General features: G+C 43.4%; 1 protein-coding gene across 2 annotated transcripts; it reads right to left on the minus strand.

Annotated features, from left to right (window-relative positions):
• Positions 1-27,955, minus strand: Brms1 (breast cancer metastasis-suppressor 1-like protein). Of its 2 annotated transcripts, XM_055072280.2 has the most exons (10): positions 27,500-27,955; positions 25,671-25,761; positions 23,600-23,727; positions 20,376-20,455; positions 14,471-14,567; positions 13,684-13,776; positions 12,234-12,298; positions 10,814-10,844; positions 7,680-7,709; positions 1-453 (listed from the first exon to the last, which is right to left on the minus strand). In XM_055072280.2, coding segments are annotated over exons 1-9 (717 nt in total). In that variant the 5' UTR covers positions 27,630-27,955; the 3' UTR covers positions 1-453; positions 7,680-7,707. The 2 variants fall into 2 exon arrangements, with proteins under 2 accessions (XP_054928255.1, XP_050036882.1); XM_050180925.3 differs by lacking the exon at positions 7,680-7,709 and having other exon boundaries at positions 27,500-27,951.
• Positions 27,956-27,979: the final 24 nt, after the last annotated feature.

Consider the following 27,979-nt stretch of genomic DNA (forward strand, 5'->3'; position numbering starts at 1 on the left):
TCGTTGAAAACAATGTTTATTTACAGGTCAACATGATGTGGAGGCAGCACAATGAGCTTGCTCGGCACACCAAATTCTCGAAAAAAATAAGAAAGAGGGAGAAATGGCCTTGCATCAGCTGTGCAGCAACATTCCATGAAATGGCTTGAAGATTGCTTCGACACTTGGGATGAGACACTGGCAAACAGTGCTGTGTAAGACACTTCTAAATAATAACTGTACTAAAAGAACTATTGTAAAAGCTACAAAGTTCATAAGGAAAAAAAAAAAAAGAAAGGCAGGCTGGGAGCACAAGGCTGGCTAGAAATGAACATTCTACGCCGCACTGCATCCTTGAGCACTGATGGTTCCGATGACGGCGTTTGTCCCATTCCCAGCTTCTATGTACAACTCAGAAGTCCTGTGGCCTGGCTTCTAATGCACGTTCGAAGGCAGTCGCTGATCACACAAGTACTGCAAGAAGCAAATGAGGATCTAAAATCATTGCACGTCTAAACAGCACCATGAAGAAAGCTGTACTAAAATACAACATAGAGATAGCAGCAGTGGTATTCTTGATATCAGTTGATCGTTACTTGTAGTAGCATCCATTGCAATTATATTCGACTTCATACACAGTATCCGATGCTATGAAGGCTTAGAGAGACTTCTCTAAGTAGTCCATATTCATGACCAAAAAAGTAATGCAATATATAAAAGAAATACATAGGTATGCTTCATGTATTTCCATGCAACATTAAAGTGGCCCTGAAACACTTTTTGAACAGAGTAAGACAATGTTGCCGATCTGTACAAGAGGCTCCTGCGAACATATGAGCCAAATATTATTGCACTGCACGCAGCAGGGAATTTACAATCTCGCATTGAAAACAGCGAAATATTGCTTGCTCTAGCCTCTGCAATGTCGTCATGCAGTGTCATCGCAAGGAGCTGGAACCACCAACAGTTATTGGCCAATTTCACGATCGCGAGAACATTCTCAGTAATACATAATTGCTACACATTGAGTTAGATTAATGAAACATATACTTGTCTCGGACATTGGAAAGATAGGAAAACAATTTCATCTTTGCACTGCCAGTCTACGCATGACAGTTGCGCATGGCTGCATCTGCAGAGCGTGGCCTCTGATAGAGTAGCAGCATGCTGTGCAGTGCAGCCTGCCCTGACTGTCATGGGGTGCCGCAAGGAGCCCTTTCGCTGCAACGAGCCCTTTCCCTGCTGAGACTGAGACACTGAACTTTTGGGTGGGGCTTTGCGCACTTGGCTTCTCTTCTATGCAGCTTCCAGTGCCCTAGTGGAAACATGGAGATAAAGCTGCGTATCTTCAACCAAGACCAATTGGTAGAATGAGCTGACATCCACTCATTGGTGCACCTGAGATTTTTGTATAAAGATGGGAGGGTGGTATAAAATTTTGTTATGATAGCATTTAAAATACTATATATATATACCACGATCCCATGCCTTCGCACGCATAATGCAAAGACGGAGGATCGTTTCTCACCTGCGGAGAGTTCTTAAAAAAATATTAAATTATGGGGCTTTACGTGCCAAAATCACTTTCTGATTATGAGGCACGCCGTAGTGGAGGACTCCGGAAATTTCTATCACCTGGGGTTCTTTAACGTGCACCTAAATGTAAGTACACGGGTGTTTTCGCATTTCGCCCCCATCGAAATTTTCGCATTTCGCCCCCATCTAAATGCGGCCGCCGTGGCCGGGATTCGATCCCGCGACCTTGTGCTCAGCAGCCTAACACCATAGCCACTGAGCAACCACGGCGGGTGCAAAGAGTTCTTTTTACATCCACTTTCATTTCCCTTAATTTATCATTTCTTTCGTTAAATTAGTAAGAATAAGTAATTTCCCCTGTGTTGTCCTTGGTGTTGTTGTTTGTTGGCTTCTTATGCTGTGAGAGATATACAGAACTTAAAAAAAGCTGCTCTGGATTTAGTTTTAGTGTAGCAGAAGAATTGGCGCATGTATGAAAACACCTTTACTAATGCACACGCATTTACAAATGTACCCGCCATGGTATGGCCTTCTCATGTGCCCCATAATTGGATCGTGGGTTTGGCATGTAAAACCCCAGAACTTAATTTTATTTGTACGGCCTTTGTCATATCTAACTCTGGAGAGGGGGGGGGGGGGGGGCTCCAAACATAACCACACAGCCTAAAATTGACAAGTGCGGCCCAAACTTTACTACACAAACACGCCAATGCACTCGTATTCTCTTATCTGCACGTAAGAAACAAAGAAATTAACTTTCTTTTTTTTGTGAAACCTCGGGTTTGTACACTTTTTATCACGGGTAATTCATCAGATGTAAATTTCACTAAATGTGATAATCAGGAACATCAACTTGGAAATGACACAGGTGGTGGGACAAGAGGTATAAGAACAAGACAGATGCACTTCAGTCATCAGGCCCTGCGTATGTCGAGAGATACGGGGAACAAGATCACAAGCCACAAAACACTTACCATATCATTCTGAAATATAGATAAACACATTTTCAGTGCGACACCATCTAGTCCTCATGCACAGGTGTTGTGCAACGACTGTGCTACAATGCTGACCATGTGGCTGTCGACAAAGGGATAAACCCCACGGTTCGCATTTTGAAGTTGACACTGCAGTCTTTTGTACGTACGAAAACGATGAGCCAGTGGGACCTGACAGCATGCTGAAAATAGGTTCCACGAGGTTTCACCTTTGTGTTGCGTGAGAGAGCAATCTTATTCTGGCAAAGTCTAACATGAGGCGCAAAAAAGCTGAGTTATTCACAACATCTGGAGTTTATTTTAAATTTTTTTTGCTGCCAGGAACTTCAGCCAATTGTGTATGCTCAGGCGAAAAGTACGGTGCCACATATCAAGTCAGAACTTTTCAAGAGAAAAAAAAAATTCTACTGTGCAAACAACAGGTGCCAAAGCACCCTGCACCACCACTCAACCAGCATCTCAAATTACACAACTTAACATAGCGCAAGACGTAAACATAACGCAAAATAAGTGAAAATCACTGCAAACACAAAGTACTGATCACCTGAGAAAAAGAGTTTATAAAATCACTTTATTTCTATGTACAGCACTGTCCACTATAAAAGGAAACATCCAATTAATATTGAAAACAACATAACTTGAATGTATCATCAACTTTGCAAGAAATTAAGTGTTTGGTGTGACATGCTTGGTAGAACTGTAACAGCGAAGAATGATCACCAAGGTCATAGTATCAAAAATGACTCTTAACCAGTACTGAAATATCAAAAGAGCACGTACACATATTTTCAAAGTTTTAGAAACTCTACCACACGCTTCCCGCACGTAAAGGGAGAACACTTAGCAAGCATGAAGGTTGGGAAACACTTATATTTTAATGTGATACAAAAGTTGGTCTAGCAATGCCGGACCTGACATGGTCGACATCATTATCACATCATGAGAGAGAGATAAGTTTGCCGACGTTGTGTATAGGTATGAGAGCGTTGCTCACACACACACACACACACACACACACACACACACACACACACACACACACACACACACACACACACACACACACACACACACACACGAGTTGTGCATGTTTCTTCTAGCAACACTTGCATTTGGGAGTGCAATAATTGCAATAACAAGGCGATCCACCATATCATGATGTCACAAAGCATCCACCTCCTCCTTGCCTAAACAGAAACTAATCTCCCTCAATTTCGGTTCTAAAATTTCGCAAAGAGGTGCAACGAAGGGATGAGTACCTTATCTTACAAAATGTGGTAACAGCCCACACACACACACACAGAAAAAAAGAACATTAAAGAAACAAAGAAGGAGACAGAAGAAGCGCCTCACGAGGACTGTCATTTGACTTTTTTCTATATCATTTGATTTTTAACATTTCGCCTTCCCTCACCCTACCCCTTGTTTTCTTCCCCCGTGGAGGTGGGGGAGCATGAGCTATATACCTAAACACTGTCAAAGAAAGCTGTTGCTACCCTGATGAAGACAAGCCCCATTGCTGAGATGGTGGCTCTGGAGACAACCCTTGCTTGACCACTGTTGACCACATCAAGTCTACATGTCCCTGTGAAGCTGTCTGGTTTGGATTTGTAGAAAGAAGTACTTATACTGTTGTGTACTGTTGTGTTATACAGCTGTCTTACCAGTACTCACATACGGGGCAGAAACCTGGAGGCTTACGAAAAGGGTTCTACCTAAATTGAGGACGACGCAACGAATGAAGAATGATAGGTGTAACGTTAAGGGATAAGAGCAGATTGGGTGAGGGAACAAACGTGAGTTAATGACATCTTAGTTGAAATCAAGAAAAAGAAATGGGCATGGGCAGGACATTGAGGAGGGAAGATAACCGATGGTCATTAAGGGTTACGGACTGGACTCCAAGGGAAGGGAAGTGTAGCAGGGGGCGGCAGAAAGTTAGGTGGGCGGATGAGATTAAGAAGTTTGCAGGGACAGCATGGCCACAATTAGTACATGACCTGGGTAGTTGGAGAAGTATGGGAGAGGCCTTTGCCCTGCAGTGGGTGTAACCAGGCTGATGATGATGATGATGATACTGTTCAGTTGCAGTGGAGTTCAGCGTTGTTTGTGCGGGTGGCTACACGCAAGGGCCACGCGGTGTGGTCAAAATAGACGTGTGGCTCGACAACACGACAGCGGAAGAGAGTTATACCCGTCAGTTGTGGTCGGTGGGGGAGCAGCGGTTTACGGAGCGCGCTGAAGCGCTTTGAGTTGGGGCTTCTGCAGTTCAGTTCGTGGAAGCGGTTGCCGTGGCTCTGAAGTCAACCCACTGCCACTGGATCGCACCCATGCCGAGACATTCCAGACCAGATGCCTCAACATGCGTGGTTGTGAGAAAAGAGATACGCTGCACTGCAAAGGACTTGTGGCAATGGTCTCAGGATGTTGGAGTTCCGGACAGTGTCACCCAGGAACCCTGTTGTGTGCACACCGCGTGCACCCGCAGTGTGACTGGATGAACGATGGGGCGAGGGTGATGTTGGGGATGCTTTTAAGTACATGCAGGGCCGTTGGAAGCAGATTCGGTGGAGATTTGGCTAATAAAGAGATGATCAAAACGTCATCGAAACGTTTGACGTGTAGTCCTGTGATGTCTGTGTAAAAAGTTTCTATTCTATTGCTTGAGTATTCCATTTTAATAAACAGTTAATCCCTTGCAATCCCAGCCTTGCCTACTGTAGTGCAACTTCGCGACATCCACAGTACCTTCAAGTTTCTCTCGCTGGCATCGAGGCGAATATTAAGTGGCGCAGTCGACAGGGTTGCTACGTTTTGCTACTGAAGACAAGTGACATTTCGGCTGCTTGGGCGGAGAGCAAGCAGGCGGGGAAACCCTTAGAAAGGAAACAACATCAATGTCGGAAGGACGGCACAGGAATCTACGAGCAAGGAGTTGGACAGTCAGCAGCAGGCTCACTGTTGGTGAGCAGAGCTGCAGGAATCTCGAAGATATGCACACCACAAAAACGCCGGAGACGTCAAAGGTGGCATAGTAGCGTAACGCTGCGAAGTTTGAGTTGGAAACTCTAATGAGGTCATCCACACGAGCGCTGGAGACGTCGAGGGTTGCACAGTGACACGGCGCTGCGGAGTTGGGTACAGGAGACGTCGAGGGCAGCGTAGAGAGACGGTAGTGACGTGGGCCTTGAGATCAGTGAGCAGCCTGGGAAAGGAACCAGAAGTTCGTGGATTTGTTTTTGCAATGAACAACTGAGCAGGTGCTGTTACAGCGACCTGCCAGAAGCACCCCAGGAGGCCAACAGTGCCTCATGGAGGTAGTACAAGCAGCGGAGACAAGAGTGGTCAAGGTGGGGCACCTATCTGTTGTCTCTTGGTCCACCATGTCAAGCTAGTGCCCGAGCAATTTCTTCTAGTTAAAGGGAAGTTCACAGGACGTCTCACTGTGACCGAGTGACATGACCAGTCAGGAAGGCGAAAATGTACGAATTAGACAGCGTGAGCAGTTGCTCACAAAAGAAGCGTTTTAGCTTGAGAAGCTCAGACTCACGCTAGAGATGAAAAAAAAATAAACTCGCTCAAATGCAGCTTCAGCCTCTGGTAGATGCATAGCACGGGCAAAGAAAGTTGTCGGGGATCAAGCTGGGGGAGTATGCGAAAGAACTAAAGGCAGTCCTTGCTTCACTGCCAGAGGCGGATCCCGCAGTGCCCGCATGGTTTAAAGGTGCAGATACTCTAATTGAAACACTGCGAATGCCCCAGGATATTCGTGGAGTGATCTTGCTCCCATTTCTGAATGAGAAGATGAGAGCATATGGCGCAAGCGAGTCGGACGATAATGCGATGCCATACCCTGAACTGAAAGGAAGCATTCTAAAGGTAGTTAAAACAACTCATAATGAGTATCGACATTTATTCCTGTGTGTAAAGAAAGAACAGGGCGATTCATGGCATCAGGTGGCAACCAGGTTAGAGACCTCATTCTCATACGACCTGATGCATAGGGATGTCACTACCTTGAAGGTTATAAAAGATCTGGCTATCACTGACAGGCTTAAACGAATATTACCAGAAGTAAGGAGAAGCAAGAATGCAGAATGAAGCATGGACTGGCTTGTCGCTAGTGAAATTGCTGAGCTAGCTATATGACGAAAGCAGATGTGTGGGCTGAACTCGTAAGCATTTGGATAAGCCACTACATGAAGGAGACAGAAGAGTAGGTGAGACAAGTGGCCAAGCAGGGAATGCAGACAAGAAAATCTCAGACGGGAGCTATCCGATGGTTCCAATACATGAAGTTCGGACACTATGCCAACAACTGTCCAGACCCTTGGGTTGGGGGTTCGATGAGGAGCAACAACAGAAAGAGAGCAGCAAACTGGTAGCAAGGGTGGAGATAGCTGTATTGGACAGCTTTGAGCCACAGGGAGAGTTAAGTGAAAGAGCAGATGAGCAAGTGGCATTGGAAGCGTTAAAGTGGGTAGATTTGGAAGTTGGAAAGCATTCCATCGAGGCCTGCCTCGATTCAAGTGCAGAAATAACTGTGTGAAGAACAGAGATATTGAGCGAAATTTGTAAAAGTGGGAGTTCAGGTAAAATTAAGTCAAAAGGTGCATTTGGCCAGGTTGTTAACGCTGGCTTGTTTTATGTGCCACGGTCTCTAGCTGGAATGGCCAAAGGTGGCAACTAGCAGGTGCTGACTTAGGTTAGGTTTGGTGCCATCAGAAGGTGTAGGTGCGTTGTGCAGTGCCGTGGCTTTTGAAGACAGCCTATCGCCGCTGGACTGCACCCATGCAGAGATGTTCCGCAAGCGGACCAGATGCCTCAATGTGCGTGGAAGTGTTTTCTTTGGGGGACTGTGTCTTACAAGGCTGTGAGACAAGAGACCCATTGTGCTGCAAAGGATTTATGGGAACGGTCTTGAGATGGTTGGAACTCTGGATAGTGTCACCTTAAAGCCCCCATTGTGTGGCGAGGATGATGTTGGGTATGCTGCTTTTAAGTACATGCAGGACCCTTGGAAGAGGATTCGATGGAGATTAGTCTATGAGGAAGAAGATAAAAATTGCAGTCATTGTAACTTTTGACTCTTAGTCCTTTGATGTTTGTGTAGAGCATGCTATCACTTGCTTATTCCATGCCAATTGGTTTTGCCCACTGAAAACTTACTTCCACGATATTTCTTGCATCTTCAGAATTCTGAAAAGTAGATTTGTGCAAATATAAATTTTTTGGTTCTAAGCGAAGCCAAAGCGAATAGTTATTAGTGTCGAATATTTTCAAAGCGAATTGTTTGAATAGTTGTGGAAGTTGCATAAAACCTTGACAAAAGTGCCAGATGTTGCCAAATCTAAGAAAGGCCGGTTCATTACAGGTTCATTTCTGGAGTCACTTTATTTTCATGTTGCAGTTATTTCGATACTTTCATGTGAAAATGCTAGTTCAGCATTTCTTACAGCTACAGCTGCACAGAAAACTTGTTTACAGGCTCTTGCTAACTCTTGTGCTTCAGTCTACTTAAAGGGACACTAAAGTGAAAAATGGGTTCTTCTGCATCAGTAAATTACCGTTCTACAACACCAAAAACACCACTCTTACAATGACAAGACGTTTGGTAAGGCAGATAAAGCGCAAGAATGAAATAGGGGTGGCGACGCCTACTTAAGTTCCCGTGCCCAGGGGCTGTGACGTCTTGGATTTTGATGGCATCTTTTAGGGCCTACTAATTATATATAGCGGTACAGATTGACTACATTGTGTTCTAGAGGAACCAAATATTAAACATGGCAAATTTCGGGAACATTTATTCAGCAAATGCGGCACTGGGGTTTTGGCGCGAAATTCAAATACTGATACTTGGACCTTCATTTTCTCATCTAATAATCAAACTATTTTTTTTAAATGACTGCCTGCAGGGTTCTCAAAAAATGCTTCTTTAGTCTAAACTGATTTATTGCCTCGATTTAGTGTCCGTTTAAAATATTGTGGTGGTTGGGGTGTGGGTGCGTTACGCGTTCGCCCATCGTGCGTTGTCGCGATGCTGTGAAGTGTGAGCTTTACTGCACGATACCGGCAGTTCATACCGTGTGGCACAAATTCAACTTCTGTAAGCACACAGACAAACTTGATAGGCACACTTGCTGCTTTTGTGGTCCTCAGTCTAGCCTGTGCGCATGATCTAGGACCCGATCACCCGATCAGCAGCAAACTTCCCAAAATGTCTTGCCGTCCACTGCCGCGCCAGCCTTGGCTGTCAGGCCTAACCAGCACTGTTTTGCTAGGTGTCGGCCACCAAAGTTTCGGCTTAGTTCTGTGTCGACGCAAATCTATTTGCCGTACGGCTCTTGGGAAACCACACGGTTGTTGCGAATAATACGTCTGTATAATCGAGCAGGTGCATCAGCAGACGACTGTACATGAACTCGTCTTTGCCCTGTCTTGGCTATGAGTTTATGAAGTGACTTTCTCACCAACACTGAAACTGTTGGTTCTGTTTTGAAACTGACCAATTTTTGAGTGTATAACATGCACTAAATTTTTAAAATTTAGCAGTAAAATCGGGGTGTGGTCTACATGCGAATTTAAACTTTCAGTGTCGCTTCACGGCAACGCAAATATCGCCTCGAGATGTGGTTTCACGGCTGCGTGGCCCGCTGTACAGTAAGCCACCTTTAAGACAGTGTTCTCCACCATCAAAGTTGCCAAAGAGGTGGGGAACAGCCGGTGGCTGAAGATACAACGCGGGTGATTTGTGCATCCACGCATAGAGGTTGTTTTTACAAAGATTTGGGAGTTGTACGCAGTTACTTTCACGGGTTATACGTGCAGAACTTTCTTTTCTTTCCGGGGTGTTGTGACTGAGGGTACGGCATATACACGAAAAAATATGTATATTCGTTCGTGTTGAATGCTTTGAAAACTACGAATACTAATATTTGAGCAGTAGTGAATATTGGATAACAGAATGCTGGATTGAATATTCTAAAATAATGACTATTCGCACAAGCCTAAAGAAAAGCATACTGCAGCAGAATGGATTAACAACACCGTATTTGCACGTAAATAACGCCATCATGAATGCAAAGGGGGACTTCCGGTCTCTCAAAAGAACAAAAAAATTTGCATTATTAAGATTATAATGCGAAGTGATGCTGCAACGAAGTAGGAAACGACACATAAAAGCGCATGCCCGCAGAGCTTTAGTCATCACCACTGTGAACTGCCGTCACAAAATAAAGTGAAGGGACAAGTGCGTGCGCAACTTAGTCACTTTCGCTGCTGAAGTCTTTGTCACTTTCGGGAAGAATGGCGTTGTCCTCCACGCCACCGAGGTTACTGGACAAGCAGCACTTCATAAATGCCCGCGACACAGTCGAAGAGGCCGAAGAATTTCACGCACTGTGTGTGCTGATCTACTGTGCAACTTCGAAAGCCGCTTGCTTTGCAGCGATTGTCTCGTTCAAGGTTGCAATTAATATGCCATAACGACACTGATGCAGCACTAACAACGTTCCAAATCAGGGCAAGAAAAACTGCACAAAATACACAGTGGCAACGCCCAGCTCACGCGCTCTTGCGCAAGGTGAATTCGCAGCGCTAGAAAGAAGAAAAAAAGGAGGCGTTATAATTGTGTTACCCAAATAGAACGCTAGGTGCTTTCTGACGCGGGAAATTTTGGAAAGGAACTCGTTATGTTCGTGCAAATACGGTAATCCTGCAGTGAGTTTTGTCGTTTACAGAATGCGGACTCCATGCGACAGCTCTCAACGGGGACATCATTGTATGAGAATGTCAACTATTTAATGCCTAGCATACGTGGAAATAAGCACCCTTCAAGACACTTGAAATACATGCTGGGTGCAAAGCACTGTTAAAGACGAGGAAAGAAGTGAACCCGTTATATGCACGAGATACTAGAGAAAACACCAAGACACCTATCTTAGACTAATTTTTCTAATACACCTCACACATTTTTATTCCAACTCGCAGCACAGCTCCAAATTAAATGTTTTTCAACATGTTTGCAACATATTTTAAATATAATTATTTTCATCTGTGTTTTTTATGTACTTGTGTACACAGTGGAAAAAGGGGTTATCGTAAATTGCACAAGGCGCTGCGTTGGTCGCGACTACTTTTTCTCAAGGGTTTGAAGCATTCGGACCTCCATTTATGAAACTTAAACATTATGTAAAAATTGTCATATAACTGCTGCTTTAACAATGAACCGCATTGTATATGCATAAGAACAAGTGGTATTCAAAGAGATGTCAAAGAATACACATGTCATGAGAGACACTTACAGTCATTCTTCTGCCTTGCAGCCTTCAATGCCTATGAGAGAGGGAGAGAAATCAACGAACAAGTGAGAAAATACTGACAGTGGCATCAAAAGTTGGTGACAAAACACAATTTACATTATAGCCTGCACGGCTTCTGCGCCATAAAAATCCCAAATCATCATCATACTCTAAGAAAGAAATTCTTGGTTTCAAGATGCTCAGTATTGTGCTTCCTCGATTCCCTTTTCATAGACAAGCATTTCACTGCGATGCACAACTTTTGCCGAGATCGACTAATTTTACTGTCTCGGCAACTTCCAAGGCCACCTGCAATGAGATCTCACAAAACCAGTGGTGCATGTTACTAGAGTGCGGCAAAGCCATGAGGCTAGGAACCAAGCATAATTTTAATTAAGTGTTCAGATTGCCCTGAAGAAGAAAACAAGCACCCAAAGCAGTGTGTTGCTCCGTTTTGGAGTTTCCTCTACAAAATTACTAATGGGAACCCCGGCGCTGGTGTCTATAGCAGTTGGAAGCATGGCAACCAAGTTAGCATGAGAATGAACGGTAGTACACATGGATGTGCCTAAACTTCGTGCTTCTGGCTTCAAACGATCTTGCGGCTTTGCAAACTGACCATTTTCAACAAAACGTTGCCTTATAAGTGTGACAATCTGCAAATTTACAAAGAGGGAGCATAATAATGCCACAAGAACATCAGAAGCCATAAACACAAAGATATTGATTGCAGTTCCCTCTATAGCAATTTTTGTACGAACATCTATGCTGCGCAGCTATAAAATAATGTCGGCATGATGTCAATCCCAGGGTCTGAGAGGGCACACTGGAAGCTGCCCCAATGGCTTTGAAGGTGTGCGAAGAAAACACAATAAAACTGGAGCGGCACATAGCGTACGCTATGTATGTGAAGCAACAAGTAGGCGCGAAGGTTCAAATCAGGTTGGCTCTGGATACTGTGTACTTCCAGTGCACTGTAATGGCGGCTACTGTTACTAAAAAGTGGGCTAGTTAAATAGCGACATCGGGGAACATGGTCACAGGTCTAAGGAAGACACAGACAGACATCCAGCAGATGCCCTGTGCATTTCGTGTTGATGTCAGCCTTCCATAATGTTGCAGCAATGTTTCATAATGAAATGGCAGTTGCCTTTTCTTGTTCCCACATGGAAAACGGATTTTTTCTGAGGCGTATCTGATGCCCCCATTTGCATTTTGCACAACACTGCACTGAGCTTTCTCTGTAGCTACACTATCGGTAAAACTTTTCTTTTTTTTTGCACGATAATAAATTTAGCTACAGTTGGCCTTTAAATCGCACGCCAGCTGTGCCGTACAATAAAGAGACGGCAAAAAACAAACAAACAAACAAACAAAAGAAGGGGGGGGCAGTACAGATGCAATAGGTGGGACGTGCACTCACTTTCCTTATGGCCGTCCAGTCTTCCAGGATCTCGTTTTCTCGCAACATGTACACGATGTAGGGCCGTGCATGAAGACGGTCAAGGAAAGGACACAAAATACGACTGTGCGTCATGATCATGCAGCAAACCATGCCCACTTCAGTACACAGGACGTCTTGCCCAGCTCTCTAGGTACTCCTCCCATTTACCAAGTGTCCCGAACTCGTAAGTTCCAACGGGTATAGCCGATATTCTAATTGACATTAAGAGAAAAAAAGTGGCACTGGGCAGGTCATGTGATGCACAGGTTAGGTAACCTTTGGACCATTAGGGCTACAGAATGGGCACCAAGAGAAGGGAAGCGCAGTAGAGGACTGCAGAAGTCTAGGTGGTGCGATGAAATTAGGAAATTCGCAGGTGCTAGTTGGAATCGGTTGGCGCAGGACAGGGGTAATTGGAGATCGCAGGGAGAGGCCTTCGTCCTGCAGTGGACATAAAATAGGCTGATGATGATGATGATGAAGTTTAATTTTTCTAGCTTCATCCCTCCATCTGATTGCCTGCTAGCATCAAGCACTGGTGTGGCACATCATGCTGTTGCACAAGTCGTATCGAATCTAAGCCAATGATTTTCCCTTTGCTTTGCTTACATAATGGGCAATATGAAAACTCGTGGATCAACTCAGATTTGGGCAAGGGACAGAGACTGTCGTCAATGGCGCTGTCACTGTCACACGTACACAATTCAGCGCTAGTAAACTGGCATGCTTTCTGTGGCATTTCACAGCTGATGACGTGAAACCACACTATCACACTAGTCAAATTAAGAACCCTAAATTAAGTAAAAATCTGCAGACACGACGCCAAAAAAGACGGGGAGGGTTGCAATCGCATGGATCTTCTTTTAATATTAGCCCCGAGTGCTAATTTCTGTTTGTGGCATGCATACGCATTTTTCTAATTATCATTTACCTTTAGGCACAGCCCAAAGGCACAAGGAAACTTGGGACAGCAGAGGTAGCCAAGCAATAGCTTGTTTCTAGGTCAGTGTTTTAGATCTGCTAATAAATGGCCTATTACCACACATTAACCAAAATATGTTTTTGTAAGAAAATTTTGTCAGTCTAAACTGTCTTGGTGTTTCTTTTTAGTGTACACTGAGAAATACCACCTCTAGGTGTGAAACTTGAGCTTGGAACAAGCCACTAGTCTAGCTGAAAGTCGTGTGTACCTGGCACGCTTACTTATGCAACATTACGTTCAGCTTTAAGCTGGCTGACTACGCTTGGTGCCTTGCTTCCCATTCGCAAACACACAGGCTGCATTACTGCTTGATTCTACTACACCTGAATTTAGCAACAAATTAATTCTGAGCTGAACAATTCAAACACACTTGAACGTTAGTCACAGAAGCAAAAACGCAAGATTGTGCTCTCCAATAGGCTAAACTATACAAAGTGCGAAGGATATCGGAGACGGTGACGGGTTTCTTCCGCCTGTCAGTTGTCATCGAGTCTGTCTTGCGCCGGCTCTTCTTGTGGGTGATCTGCTCGCTCCATAGATCTGCAAGGTGAAAACCGTCCTCCAGTCTTAGCGCTACAAAATCAGGCTCAAGAGACAAAGAAACGAGACTCTGTTCACGAATAAAAGCCAATACACAATTCAAACTTTGCTGTTTCGTAGATCTAATCAACTCAGCGAGAAGAAAAATTTGGCTGGCATGCTATGTTTTGAATGCATCCTTAAAGAAATTTCGTGTTAGCTAGTGCTTTAGTTAAGTGATAGTTTTCACTTAAGAAAGCAAAACAGTAGGAATATATAATATTTATGCTCAAAAACAGCATTTCTTTTTTTCAGTTAAAAAATTAACGGCCTTATAAGGCGCAGCATGAATAAGATAGAAAAAAAAAAAAAACATCTTTTGTTTTTTTCAAATTCTCACATGTTGACAAAAGCAGTCAACCAGGACATGTTACAACTGCTGAATAACAAAAGCGATGTTTTGCAATTTGTTCTTCCAACTGCTTTATGTGTGTGTGTGTGCAATTCTACTTGAAATTCCATGAAAAGCATACAAGATCTGCCTTTTTATGTGTATCTTTCTGTACATTAGGTATGAACTTTCATCACCCAAGATAGTCGTGCAATAGTTGTAGACTACCTAAAGCAACTTCAGATAATTCGAACAACAATCTTCGGTCCCGAATAGTTTGCGCTAGCGAGTGAGTGAATGCAGGCTTCAAAATGCCACACGTACCTGACGTGATGTCGATGCTGTTACGGTCTTCCTCGAGTCGTCTGATCTTATCCTCAAGTTCGCACCGGATCGAGTCTCGCAGTAAATTTCGTTCACTCTGCAATATTAGGGAAAATTTTAGTTCCATTTCACAAGAAAGCGAACTCACTAGCAAGACTCCTAATAAGTAGAGAACAAAGTGAAGCCGCTGCAGTGTAGCAGAAAAGGGCAGGCATAGAGGAACACGATGACGCGGGTGCTGCAAGACAGGATAAAGTCTAATGTAAAAGGCATAGCAAACAGAAGTAGCTTAACTTTTAGCAGCCATGTGTCGTGTCCCTTCCGATACTCTGCGCCACCCACACTGGTTTTGCTGGCTCGCCAAACTCGCACTAACTGCAAGTAGCAGAGAACTCAACTTCCATGTGATGTAGCGGGATGCCTGTGCGGTCTATGCCACTTAACCAAAAAGTAGCTGCAGTGGCGAATCCACCGCTCTGTCTTGGCTTGGTACCGATGCCTGTTGGGCGCCGTTTTACTCACTGACGGCAGCAAAGGGTGGTGATGGCGTATGCAACGTCACCATTCCCCCGATTGGGTGTGGTGGGCAATTTAAATTTCAAAAAAAGGTGTTCGGACCCTTCAGATAAGATTTTCTCGTAAACTAAGTCTTTTACAGGCACGAAACAAGCGTTGCGAGGTTCCTAAAATGGTATTTAAGCAGTAAGCATCGACTTAGTATTTGCCTATTTAGTGTCCCTTTAAAGCTAGGGGTATGCAAATATTGAAATTTTTGAATACAAATCAAGTATGAATACTTAGTTTGGAATATTGAATCAAATATGGAATAATGAAATGAACGTGCACTTATTACCAAGTTTGGCTATTTTAACATCTTGGAACAATGCAATTACATTGTCAACGGTAAAGAAAAATTAGACTAGTAAGCAGTTATGAAAAATTACGTATTTGCCTCAATTTAATTTGGAAAATTGAGTAATGCTCACTGGCTGTCTGTTCTTGCTAACCTGTGCTTTATTGTACAACATCAAACGCCTGTAAGCTCGGACATATTTGACGCTGTGCCAGCCATCACTCATCACATTTGCTATCAGGCAATATGTTCAGGATAGGGGGGGTTGTGCTGCAAAAGGAACAAATGAGAAAAGGTAAAAGCTGCACTCGCATCCAACTAAAATAAAGTGGTGCTGTACTGTTTGCCATGACTGTTGCTTAGGAAAGAACTGCAAGAACGTGGTCTTTTATTTTTTCCTATGTTTTGCATCACCTGCAAGCAGCACTTCTGCAGCCCCGCTTGTACAGCAAGACCATTCCGTCATTTTCCTTGCACATGAGAAAGGCGACTGACTCAATGTTGTCGAGATACTGCATTTGCAAGAATATAGTACTACCTCCAGTAAAATGTGAGGTGTACTACATTATACTACAGGAAGAAGGGAGAGGGCACCTTTGATTGTATGAAAAAAAATTTTATGATTATAAATTTATGATTTTATGATGCATGATTATGATTAAATTTTATAATTATAAATCGTGGTAACACTCGCCGCCTGCAGGATCTGCGCAACGCGTCCCAGATATCACAAGGACGTGTATTGCGGCAGCGGGTCGGCCGTCGCTCTATACTGAAATGTAACAGGCATGAGATATGCTGCACGGAGGCGTGACATGGGGCTTGCGGAGGGGACCTGGCATATTTGCATAGTGAAGTCGCTTGGACAGGCATTGCTGCTGAGGTTTAGTCCTTTCGACCTGTAGTTCCAAAAAGAACATTCTTAACTGCAGTTGGATTCTTTTGTGCAGCCAACCCCAATCCACTATCGCTGTGCTCTAAGTGCACCCTCGCTGTTTGCAAGCCCATGCCCCTTGCAACTGATAGACTGGCTTTTCCGCACGACTTCATGTCCAGTGGCTCAGCGTGCTATACAGGCGAAATTTGACCAGCAGCACGCAATCGGCACAAAATCGGACATGTATCCTCCGATTTAAGTACAAATTAATTCTGAGAACAGTGCTCGCTCCCGCACAGTCACCAATGTATTCAATTTGTTATGAATATTCAAATCAAACCGAATATTCGAAAATTTCCGAATACCTAGTTATCAATCAGATATACAAATACGTATTAAAAAATAACATTCGACGGTATTTGAAAGTTTAATGGATTGTTTAATGAAATAAATGAAAGCGACAAAGGTCTAGAATATGACATGGCAACTCTGACATGGCAAATTAAGTGAAAGCCAAGAGAAATGTACGAAAGGCTTTTGCAACACATAAACCAACGCACACCTGCCCAGCCTGTGAACTTTATCAAAATTCTTTAAAAATCCTGTAGACAAGACAAGGGGCAGGCAAGAGTGCGTCCTTTTCTAGTTTGCCTTGAGCGCACTTTTCCTAGGATATATAGTAGGCACTTTATTAATGATGATCTACCTCTAGAAGTAGCACACATTTTTTCGATAACAATGATTTTTTCAGCAACTGCTGTTGCCGATTTGGTATGCTTCAGGAATGTGCCTGAATAAACGTGCTCGAAGCAAGTACCTGTCTGACATATGGAGTCTTCTGCTGCCACAAGAAGGCAGTGCAAATACCATCACAACTGTAAGCATTACACACTTGAACCTTAATATAACGAAGGTGAAGGAAGAGCCTAAATCACCTCATTACATTTGTTATTGTCCTTTACTACAGCATATGCCCAATGGTGTGCACCACCTTAATGTGCAAAGAAGAAGACAGTTCCACTGGCCACCGAACCAATACACGGCCACGCATGCGATGAAACTTCACTCAAACAGCGAAAGAATCTCCAGTATGTGCAGCCCGTTACTTTCTGGCACCTGATGTGACAACCTTTATTAAGATAGCTTGCTCTTCTTCCAATGTAATGGTCTTTTGCTTCTGCTTGGTTTGTTCGTATTGTCGCAAAAGTGGCGAAGCGGCGCTGTGGTTGTAGAGAACAGGTAGCATGCTCCGACGTGAACGAAATTCGTTGCCTTTCTGAGCAGCGTGTGGCACACAACACGGCGTGCTAACTGAGCAGCTGATCCACTGATTGCACGCTGCCCCACTGTGTGAGCGCGCCAGCTAGGCTTGGCCGCCTTGTTTCCCTCAAGCTTACACCAGTGCAATCTTTGAGGCCATGCCTAGCTTCACCAGCCCGCGCAGCAGCATGCTGCAGTGGAAGTGGAGGCACTGGTCTTTCACACCACCGCGTGCAGCCGTGCGCAAGCAGCACCGTCGCACCTCTCTCCCCGACTGTGGTGTGGTGCGAGGTTTGGTGCGGCTTGCCTGTTTGCGATGGCTAACGGCTGTTCGTGCACAGCCGCCGTACGCACAGCGGTGAGAAATACCAGTGTGACCAGATGGTGCATACGACAAGGAAATTTTAAACCGTCGGGGGTGCGCCTTGTCCTGTCTTTTGTTCCTTCTCTGTGTGCAGTTACCATTGGCGCTTCATTTTTTGAAAGGAAATTTAAACTGTCACGCCAAACTGGGCAGAAAGTGACATGCTCGACAAGCAAACGTCATTATCTTTTTTTTTTTTTGGCTTCAGAGACAAATTTAGTTCATTATGCCCATTGGCAGAAGAATTTTACTTTAAACAAGGTTTTTAAATGCACGGATCTCTATGGTATTACAAGAAGAATCACCATTCACTTTGCTATATATAGATTATTTCGGTATATCCTATCTCGTTATAAAGAGATTCAAGCATATTGCAATCCTGTGCCATCTTACCACACTTTTAAAACTTTTCACGAGCACATCTTTTTTTTAATACCTGATGCAAAATTTATTATATTGTGGAACGTGCCCGAATGCGTAATCTTTACTAAAAATTCCACAGAGTTGGCACGTACACCAACGTACTGACACACAAAGAAAGTATTATGACAAAAGATCCATATTGCACACATCCTGTAAGAACAATCCAAAAATAATGCAGATGTGGGTACTAACAAACATGCTTCCATTTACAGGGGCAGGACTGGCCAAAAATATTTTGGGGCAATTTTTGGAGCAGACTAAATTTCATTTTGGAGCAATTTCGAGCAGATAAAGTTTTATTTTGAAGAAGTATGGAGCAGCCCAATCACTCATGGAATAATTTTCATGAATTCAATTTTCATGGAATAATGGCATATGGCAGCGCACTTCGACAGCACGATGAACCAACATGAGTGCATTACTGCAACTGTCTTAAGTAACGTCTTAAGCTCAATTTTGAAGCAGATTATTCCGATATTAAACAGTCTAGTGCATGGAAATTTTTGTAATAGAGCTTCTAGATTTTTAAATAGTGATAGCAATCACAAGAACATGCATTCTGCCATAGAGAGTCAAGAATTTTGAAATGTAGCCCAATACATTTTTTTATAAATAGATCTTTCTTAAATGTCTTGACAAAGTAGGTGAAGTGCCTGGAAATGCGCTTCACCAACAGGCTGTACTGAGAAGCGAGAGTTATGAACTACGCTGGTTTATTACTGAGATAGCAATTATATGACACTCCAGGCACATTTATGCCGGCGGCACCACCGTCGCCGTGATGTCCCGTATAAAGTCCAAGGGCGATAACATCATCGCGGCACACCATATGCTGTATGTGCGATTGAAAGCGTGCGAGGCTGAACTGACGATGGTGGCTGAATCTCGCGTATGCAAGGGAGGAAAGCTGGGAGGAAGTGTGCAAGGCACCCAGGAGATACGGGGGGGGGGGGGGGGGGGGAGGGGGGTCAAATGGTGCAATTAGCACAGTAGTCCCACCCCTGTATTTAGGCAATCGTTGGTCTGATTCAATTGACATTTGAGAGAAAAGCCAAATTCCACTGCCTGCAGGAAGCAGAATTTTCATTTAGGGCCTTGAAGTGCTTTTATGAAAATAGCTGAAGATAAGCAACTTCAAAAAGTTTGATGCACAAAGTTAACAAAATACTATGTTCGGCAGAAGGTAAAACTGTCTAGTTGGTTTATGTTGTACATATTGCAAGAATAACATGAACTACACAACACATAGAAAGACGAACAAGCAGCATGAGCTCTCGTACTGTCAATGGATATCCCAGTTTTGTAAACATAATCTGTTGGGGCACATGAAGTGGACAAGCTTTGTATAAGAATTTGCAGGTGACACGAGATTGTTGCAGTTGTCATAGGTGTTTTGCAAAAGGCTTGTCACAAATCAGTGGCATATTGCAGAATGCTGTATAACGCATCGGCTTTGCTAGCTTTAGACGCCTTGATAGGTGTAACTTACAGAATTGTGACATTGTTTTTTTTACTGTTAAATTACAAAGTTGTAAACTTGGTGCCACATCTTTTCTAAATTTTGCAGCATATAACAATTTTTGCAAACAAATCGGTGGCCTAAGCTGACCATCAGCTTTCCTACAGTCGGTGGATTTTTCCATTTTCCATTTAAATGCAATGAAATCTCATCAAATTCGTTGCCCTGTAGGCCAAGCAAAGTGATTTCTGTGTTTCCATGTGTTGAAGATAGCTCTAAAGCATTTAATTTTTTTTTTTATCTTGGGTGCTCCTGAACCCATTATTGAAGAAAGTCATGTTGTAGCATGACTACAACCAACCGTCTAGCTCAAATCAACGTTCTGCACAAGTAACAACCTCCAGTGCACAAACAAAATTTGCAAAGGGCCTCGTGAGGAGCTCTTTGGAAACTAATGCGCTTAGTGACACCTTGATGAAGAAATCATGTCCACCAACTGCCTTGACATCGACAAGGCTACTCGTACCTATTTTTTTTTCTCCAAAAACAAGTCAATGCGCGTGACAGTGAGCAGCTGCTCGTCATTAAATCGGCAGGCATATTTTGTGTAAGAAGCGATGGCACCCACAATGAAAGGAGAAAGAAAAAAACAAGGAAATGAAGCCTCACCTCAAAGTTTTGGAATGCAGCAATTTCTTCAGCATCGTACTTCCGTTTGATGTTTTTTAACCTCATGTCTCGCAGAATACCTGCCGGAGTAATACATTCAATGCTGTAGGTTCCCATGGTATGAGGAAAGACAGCCTTGCAAGAAGCAGTTTTCCGCACACAGTGGTGAACAAAAATAAATAAATGAATGAATAAACAAATAATATTTTGAATTTTTGCTCCTATGAGACGAGCTACTCAAAAAGAGTGATGGTGCGTCATCTTGGACCAGTAGCGCCTTTTGGACACTCACTGTCATGTTATTCGCACCATGTAACCTATCCACAGTAACAAAATTTGCACATTCCAAGAATTATTGGATGGAAAGTGCATAGACATAAAGGAGTGCTTTGCGAAATGCACACGTGCAAAAGAGTTCAATCATAACTGGAGAGGTTAGCTTCGTGACAGGCTTGGTACGCTACCCCAGCTGTAACATATGATGAGGGATTAAAGAGAAAAAATTCACTTACGCAAATACAAATCCAAAACATACTAGCATGTATCATTTATTTATTTGAAGTACCTGCAGTGGCAGAAAGGCGTTACTCAAAGGAGGATACATTGTTATAATTTTGTGAACAAAAGTGACAAAGGCTGTGTTCAGATAAGGACAGACTAGGGGGGTCCTGACTGTCTTTAGTTTTCAGATAAATTTTTGTACGAGGTGCTAAAATGTTACCGTGGAAAGGAATAAACTATTGTTTTGCAAAACAGCACGAATTTCTTGCAAAATAGTCTTATTTCATAAAAAGATGAAAACGAGCGTTTTAATGACATGCACATTTTACAAATGTGAAGGCATATCACTCTAAAATTAACCCAATTTACCTTGCCTAAATTTTCCCTGTAAATATACACCACTATACTATTGGCCTAAGGGAAGTTCAGTTTATGTCACCCATAGTAGGTCTTCGACAAATTATCAAACTTTGTTTTTTTTGTGCAACTGCCTCTGACTGGCCCCAAGATCAGGGTTTCTTTTGGGCTATTTTAGCTAAGGCGATGAACTTGAAAAATATTTACGACAAATCTCCAGAAGCTTTCTTGCAAATTAAGAAAAGAAGTTTGCAACTAAACCACATATTCGTTTTGTTATAAAATCCCAAAAATGACAAAATTGCAAAAATGCCGAAGATTGGAACATCTTTGAGCTGTTCAAAAAAAGTAATCATCGTCGATTTTTATGAAAACCTAATATAAAAATTTAAGTGAAAATGAAAAAAATATTTGGGACCCGTTTTGAGACTGTCCTCACCTGAACATACCCAGCTGGCTCGTCGGCTGCACTGGCGTTACCATGCTTCCCCAGGCTTGTGTATCATTCACGTACACGGGAGTATTTCAGACAGCAGATGCAATTATAGATCAATGCCAGAAATAGATTCTGCTGACAAGTCTTAACGAATTTGCCATACACGCTCTCGTGTGCTTGCTACCTCAATGTACCGTAGTAGGAATACGGATGCAGGAGCCCCGAAAACTAAAGCACAACTCAGTTCATGGCTAAGAAGTAGGGAAAAAAAAAAGTCAATCTGAGTCCCCCTTGTTAACTACAACAAAAAAATGAGACATACCCTTGAGATGACCATACATGGTTCTAAAATAGGCTCAATTTTCTCACTTCACCCGCCGTGGTTGCTCAGTGGCTATGATGTTAGGCTGCTGAGCACAAGGTCGCGGGATCGAATCCCGGCCACAGCGGCTGCATTTCGATGGGGGCCAAATGCGAAAACACCCGTGTACTAGATTTAGGTGCACTTTAAAGAACCCCATGTGGCCGAAATTTCCAGAGTCCTCCACTACGGCGTGCCTCATAATCAGAAAGTGGTTTTGGCATGTAAAACCCCATAATTTAATTTTTCACTTAAAATAAAATAATGCAATATACTTTTGCAATACTAGATTTACCAGTCCTGGGTGGGTATTCTATGAAATTTTCCTAAATATCGGCGACGAACGTTTCTTTAAACGTCTCCAAAATGTCCAAATTTTCACCATTGCTGCAATGTTGGCATTCTTGGGATTTTATAAGGAATTAGATACGTGGTGTAGTTGCACTTATTTTTTTAGTTTGCAAGAAACCTTGTGAAGATTCCTCAAAAATATTTTTCAGCTTCATCACCTTAGCTAAAATGGCCCAATAAAACCCCTGATTTCGGCGCCAATCAGAGGCAGTTGCTCAAAATACCAAAATATGGCAATTTTTCAAAGACCTACTCTGGGTGACATAAATTTAGCTTCCCGTAGGCCAATAGCACTAATGGTGCAGAAAAAAAAAAAAATATAGGCAGGGTAAATTTCATTAATTTTAGAGTGACAGGTTTCCGAATTTGTAAAATCTGCCAGTCATTAAAACACTCTTTTCTACCTTTAGCGAAATAAGAATATTTTTCAAGAAATCCGTGCTAACTTTCGCAAAACGAAGGTTGATTCCTTGCTACAGAGACGTTTTCCGACCTCATATAAAAATTTTGCTAAACACTAAAAATAGTCGGGACCTCCCTTAGCCTGTGCTTGGGTGAACACACACCAAAATGCATTTCAAAGCGAATAAGTAAAAGTCATAGCCACAACAACAAACAATATTAGTGAATGTTTATGAAACAGCAAGCGAGAACATGGGAGAAAAAAGAAATAACATTACATACTTTGGAACATATTTTGCCGCTGCTAGTGCTATGTTTTGCCAAAGCTGCTGTAGTAGTAAATGTACACAGGGCAAGAGAAATAACTGAAACCTGCTGATTTCTTTAAAATTAGAAACATGGACAACCAGCCGGTTGTCTTTGTATAGTACGACAATGCTCTGAAGGTACACATAACTGGTAATAAAGGCATCATAACTACAACACCTTTTTGCGTATGTCGTGACAAAGTGACTGGCACTATGCATTAGGCGGACATCCACGTGTAAAAAGCTGTTACCATATGACCATGACAAACCAACTAGCATGTGTATAGTAGCAGTAGTCCATGCTAGTTTGTCTGTCTGTCATCACCACACCAACCAAATACTAGTACTACACTATCTCATAACCAGATTTAACACAACACCTGAAGTAATGAAGGCAGCATGCAAAAGATTGGCAAAAGACTGACTTCCAAGTGGTGCTACAGTGAGGTTTCTGCTGTAACCGAAAAGCAAGCATAATCATCAGAGAAACAAGGCACAAAGGACACACCTGCGACCTCTATCCGTATCCTCATGTTGTCCTGGAGGTCTTCAAGCGGCTGCAGGTATTCAGGCGCGCGGCCCAGTTTTACCTCTTCAAGTTTTGCTTCGATTTGGTTCGCTCGCTCGAGGTAAAGCCTGCGTGGAAATTGATTACACTCACTTGTGAATGCGGAGAAGTACAGACGTTACTTGTAACCATCCTAGAAAACTTCTTGTTAACTGCCTGCACCGTACGACAACACATGATGCAATAACCAACAAACTAGACAGTACATATTGCAGTTTATGAAATGCCACGAGGTGTACACAGGTGTGGGTGGCAGAACTGCGCACAATGTCTTGTTCCTGTTTCTTCAACTAGGTGTAAAAAAAACATTTTTTTGTCCCATTCTATCTAAAATATGGTATAAAAAACAAAACAAAATAAAGGCAATATACATTCATGCTTGCACTCTTTTTTCTGGATTTACACCACCAACTGAGTAACACACAGCCTTTTCGTTGCATTCATAGATGCGTGCACTGTCTATAAAACCAATGTAACCCTTCTGAAACTCCCCTGAACAGTTTCGCTATAAAGGCTCAAGCATTTCCACATCAGAGGGGAAAAAAATATGATTTGCCTTGTCTTGTAAACAAGCACGCTGTGATGGATATACATAAACACGAATATAAGTTTTCAGCACAAATAAGGACTCATGATCCAAACTGCCTAGTTTTGGTGCAGCTTGTTTACCTTTACATTTTTGTTTTCTTTTTGTATATTTATGCAGGCAGCCCTCTCAAACAAAACTAGTAAACAAAACAAGTAAGCTAGTAATCTTACTTGTTTTCCTCAGCATAAAAGCCTGAGATTTCATATTCAACAAACCAAGTAAGCTAGGTACCGCCCACTGCCCAAATAAGAACAGTAGTTCATAAATGAAAGCGCAAAGAAGAACTTATTTCTTGACATACCAGACATACAAATAGCACGTCAAAACATCACGAGTACAGAGCAAACGACTTCATATCGGAAGCGACAGGCTGTCAGCCCTACGTGACACTTTCGGGTGATGGCAAGGAGCTAATGACTTTGGAGAGTGAACTGATCCAGCACTGACGTCATTGCTGGCTGCAGGCAGCAAGGTGTTTGGAGAAAGGCTAACCATGTTACCAGTTTCCTGTTTTTGCAGGTGCTCTGTCCAAGCTTCACATCATGAAGGCTGTATTCAATTTTATTAAACGTACAGCCTACAATTTAACAACAACTGCTTTGACCTGAAGCCAAAGGGAAGTGCAATTGTGAGCAGGAGTATTGGTTGGCACACATTCGTTGGAAATTATTATGCGGGAGTGTATTTTTCTTCCGAGTTCACTTGGTGCTTCTTAATCAAGAAGGAAAAAAATTGTGAAAAAGGTGTAGAGCAGTATCCTACAATCTACCACAGTCACAGGACAAAAACACGAATAAGAATTTTACTTCTAGTGGTAAAGAGTCCCACATTTCACCAATAATTTCCAGCTGATACTGCTTCACAATAAATGTTTGAATTGAGGGATGTGTTAACGTCATGGCAGGCCATAGGTATGGTTACAGGGGATCACCTACCGAACAAGCACGTGGAAAGAAGGCGTTTATGTTTATGTTGTTAGTAACTATAATACTTTTTAGCTCACAAATAGATCAGATGGCCTTATATGCAAGCATAGAGAACTTCCCCTGTAAATGCCTTGTTCACAGTGAAGCTCTCTTCTGTAGCCACATCCAAACGACAGAGATTCAGAGGAAGATGGCAACATGAAGCAATCAACAGTGGTCAAACAAGGAGTGCTCTGGCAGGAGCCGTTTCAACACAAAATAATATGTTTTCATTAGCAGTTGTTTTAACACAACATAATATGTTTTCATTAGCAGTTGTTTTAAATTCAGCTACCTACTCCACACAGTTGGAGCTCGTTAAGACAAGTTCCTTGACTCAACCACTGCTGCTCATTCATAGCCTCATGTGTCACGAGCTGTTGATGTTTTTCGGGCCCAACTTCCTTCCAATGAAAACCAACTCAAAACAAACTGGGAACACTGCAAGTTCACTTACTGTTCCTTGAGGTGCATGAACTGTCGCTCGAGGTCAGCCATGTCGTCGATGCACTCCGATCGCCTCCTCTCGCAATCTTCTTCGTCCATTTCTGCGTGTCATTTTTCAACATGTTGTGAGTGTACGATTACACCGAGGCATTGCGACTACACTGCAAGCACTCCTGATTCGGTAGGGAGAGCACTGCATATGATGTCCTGGTAATCGATTAAGGCTTGCATTGTGGCGAGTCGGAATTAGGTTTATGTGACGTAGCACTGCACAGCTATGTAAAAGTGAACTTATCTCCCACACTTGGTACTGACAGCACTACACATGACATCCTGGTGATCGATGAAGGTTTAGCAGAACTTGCCCTTGGTCTAATTCATTCATAGTTAGAGCAATGAGCACAGTGTTAAAAAGAGCACGAGAGAGGTGACAAGATGAACAATGCTCTTGCAGCGTTCATCTTGTCACCTTTCTTGTGTCTGTCTTGACAGCATGGTTATTGCTTTATGATTAAGGTCTGCGTCATGGCTCGATACAACTTATACCAGAAAGTGTCAGGTAAACGGGCTGTTTTGCACTGACCATTGCAGGAACAATATTCAGGATGGGAAACGCACTGCGTGTCAGAGTGCTCCATGTGGTGCCTGTCCCCAAATGAATTCGTTCCTGTATTGCTTTTGTACAAAACAGCACGTTTGTCCGAAACAAGATATAACCAACTCCCAATTGCAGCTTTACCAGTAAGCGCTTACTCGTGCAGGTTCGGTTTGCTTCTTGTTCTCTTCCAAGTAACAATGCAGCACCGCTTTACACTAATCCCAGTAAATCTGACCTTAAAGAAGAAATCACACGTGTTTATTCACTGGACAAGTAGAGTCATGACGCACCTTGCTTCATATGAACTCTTTGTGCTACTTCTGACGATTCGAACAGCGTTATGCACCGAGGTGTGATGCACCCCTGTTGTGCGGGCAGTGTCCATATTAGTTCGGATTCGACCTGCATTGAATTCTCCATGCTTAATGAAGGCGCCCAGCGTGGCCGTGTACAGCAGCACCTATCGACCTGGATCGACTCGAGCACGTTCGAATATTCCCGTGTAACAAGGTTGTAATGGAATTACATTACAACGCTCGTGTTCGTTCACACAGTGTTTCGTCGTCGTTTCGAAGTGCGTTGCCTTATTCCATTACGACTAAACAACCAGCCCCTCCAGTACGTCTTAAGCAAGGTAAAATATCCGGTTTCGCACGTGATCGAGCCCGATCGTGATCGAATTTCTCGATGGCGGTTGGCTCCTTTGTGCAAGCTGCGGAACGGAGCCAATGCCGATCGAGAAATTCAATCCCGATCGCGCTCGAAAGTGTCCCGTGATGTAAGATGCTTACGCTGGCTAATCAAGAAGTTAATAACGTCTTCAGCCAAAATGTGCTATTTATTACGCCCGACGTCGGGGCCAACTCGGCTCCTTCCACGGGAATGAAACGACGGATCGCGGAGGGGTGCAGCAAGCTTTATGAAAGTTCTTCGTATGCGTGCAATCAGAATTCGCCTGTCGCCGTGATCTTGTAAGAAATCAGCTCTCTTACACCTGCAACGAGCAGCCAAACGCTAAAGCCACCGCTGCTTCTCGTGAACTAATCACAGACGCTTTCATCGCTCAACCACACGGAATAAATCTCGCTACTTCAGGATGAAGGACGAGCTCTCCGCTGAACTAAATGCCAAGCAGAGGGCATGATCTCGCCGCAATAAAAGGCGCTTTGTGTTCGTTGGTTCTCCACGACATTGCCGCCCTTTTCAAAACGGCCAGCTGACGGTGGCGCGCGGGAACTCACCGGAGCTGTCATCCTCTTCGGATCCCGACGACGAGTCCGAGTCATCGTTGCTCGTCTTGTCGCTTTCCGGCGTCTCCTGGTCCATCTCTTCGCCCTCGCTGTCATTGTTGCACTCTTTGACGCTCGGCATGTCGATAAACTTGGGCCTCGACGAGGCACCACCGTTAGCGCGTCAGGGTCCGAAGCACAACAACCACGCCAGCCACAGGCAACGCCACCGACGCGGACGCCGGGGCTATCGCCGATCTCGTAACGAAACAGCCAGAATTCGTTCGTGTTGGTCGGGCTGCTTGGATGCGACGACGAACCGAACAGAACAAACGCGGAGAGCAGGTTCACGCGGTGCACGTTGGCCGATGAGGAAGAAGAAAACATACACATGCACGCACACAACCAACGCAAGACCGCGAGGCGAGACGCCGTAATGAACGCGAAAATAAGGTCCAACCGGAAACGTAGCACTGAGCCGCCTACTCCGTT

This window comes from Dermacentor andersoni, chromosome 7 (genome assembly GCF_023375885.2).
Source record: "Dermacentor andersoni chromosome 7, qqDerAnde1_hic_scaffold, whole genome shotgun sequence".
NCBI lineage: Eukaryota > Metazoa > Arthropoda > Arachnida > Ixodida > Ixodidae > Dermacentor > Dermacentor andersoni.

Bases quoted from the DNA above. Each gene is read 5' to 3' on its own strand.
- Brms1 (XM_050180925.3), bottom strand. From the start codon at position 27,629: ATGCCGAGCGTCAAAGAGTGCAACAATGACAGCGAGGGCGAAGAGATG. The intron at 25,762-27,499 runs GTGAGTTCCCGC...AATGACACGCAG, and splicing joins CGAAGAGGATGACAGCTCCG to AAATGGACGAAGAAGATTGC. The intron at 14,568-20,375 runs GTGAGGCTTCAT...CTAATATTGCAG, and splicing joins CTGCATTCCAAAACTTTGAG to AGTGAACGAAATTTACTGCG.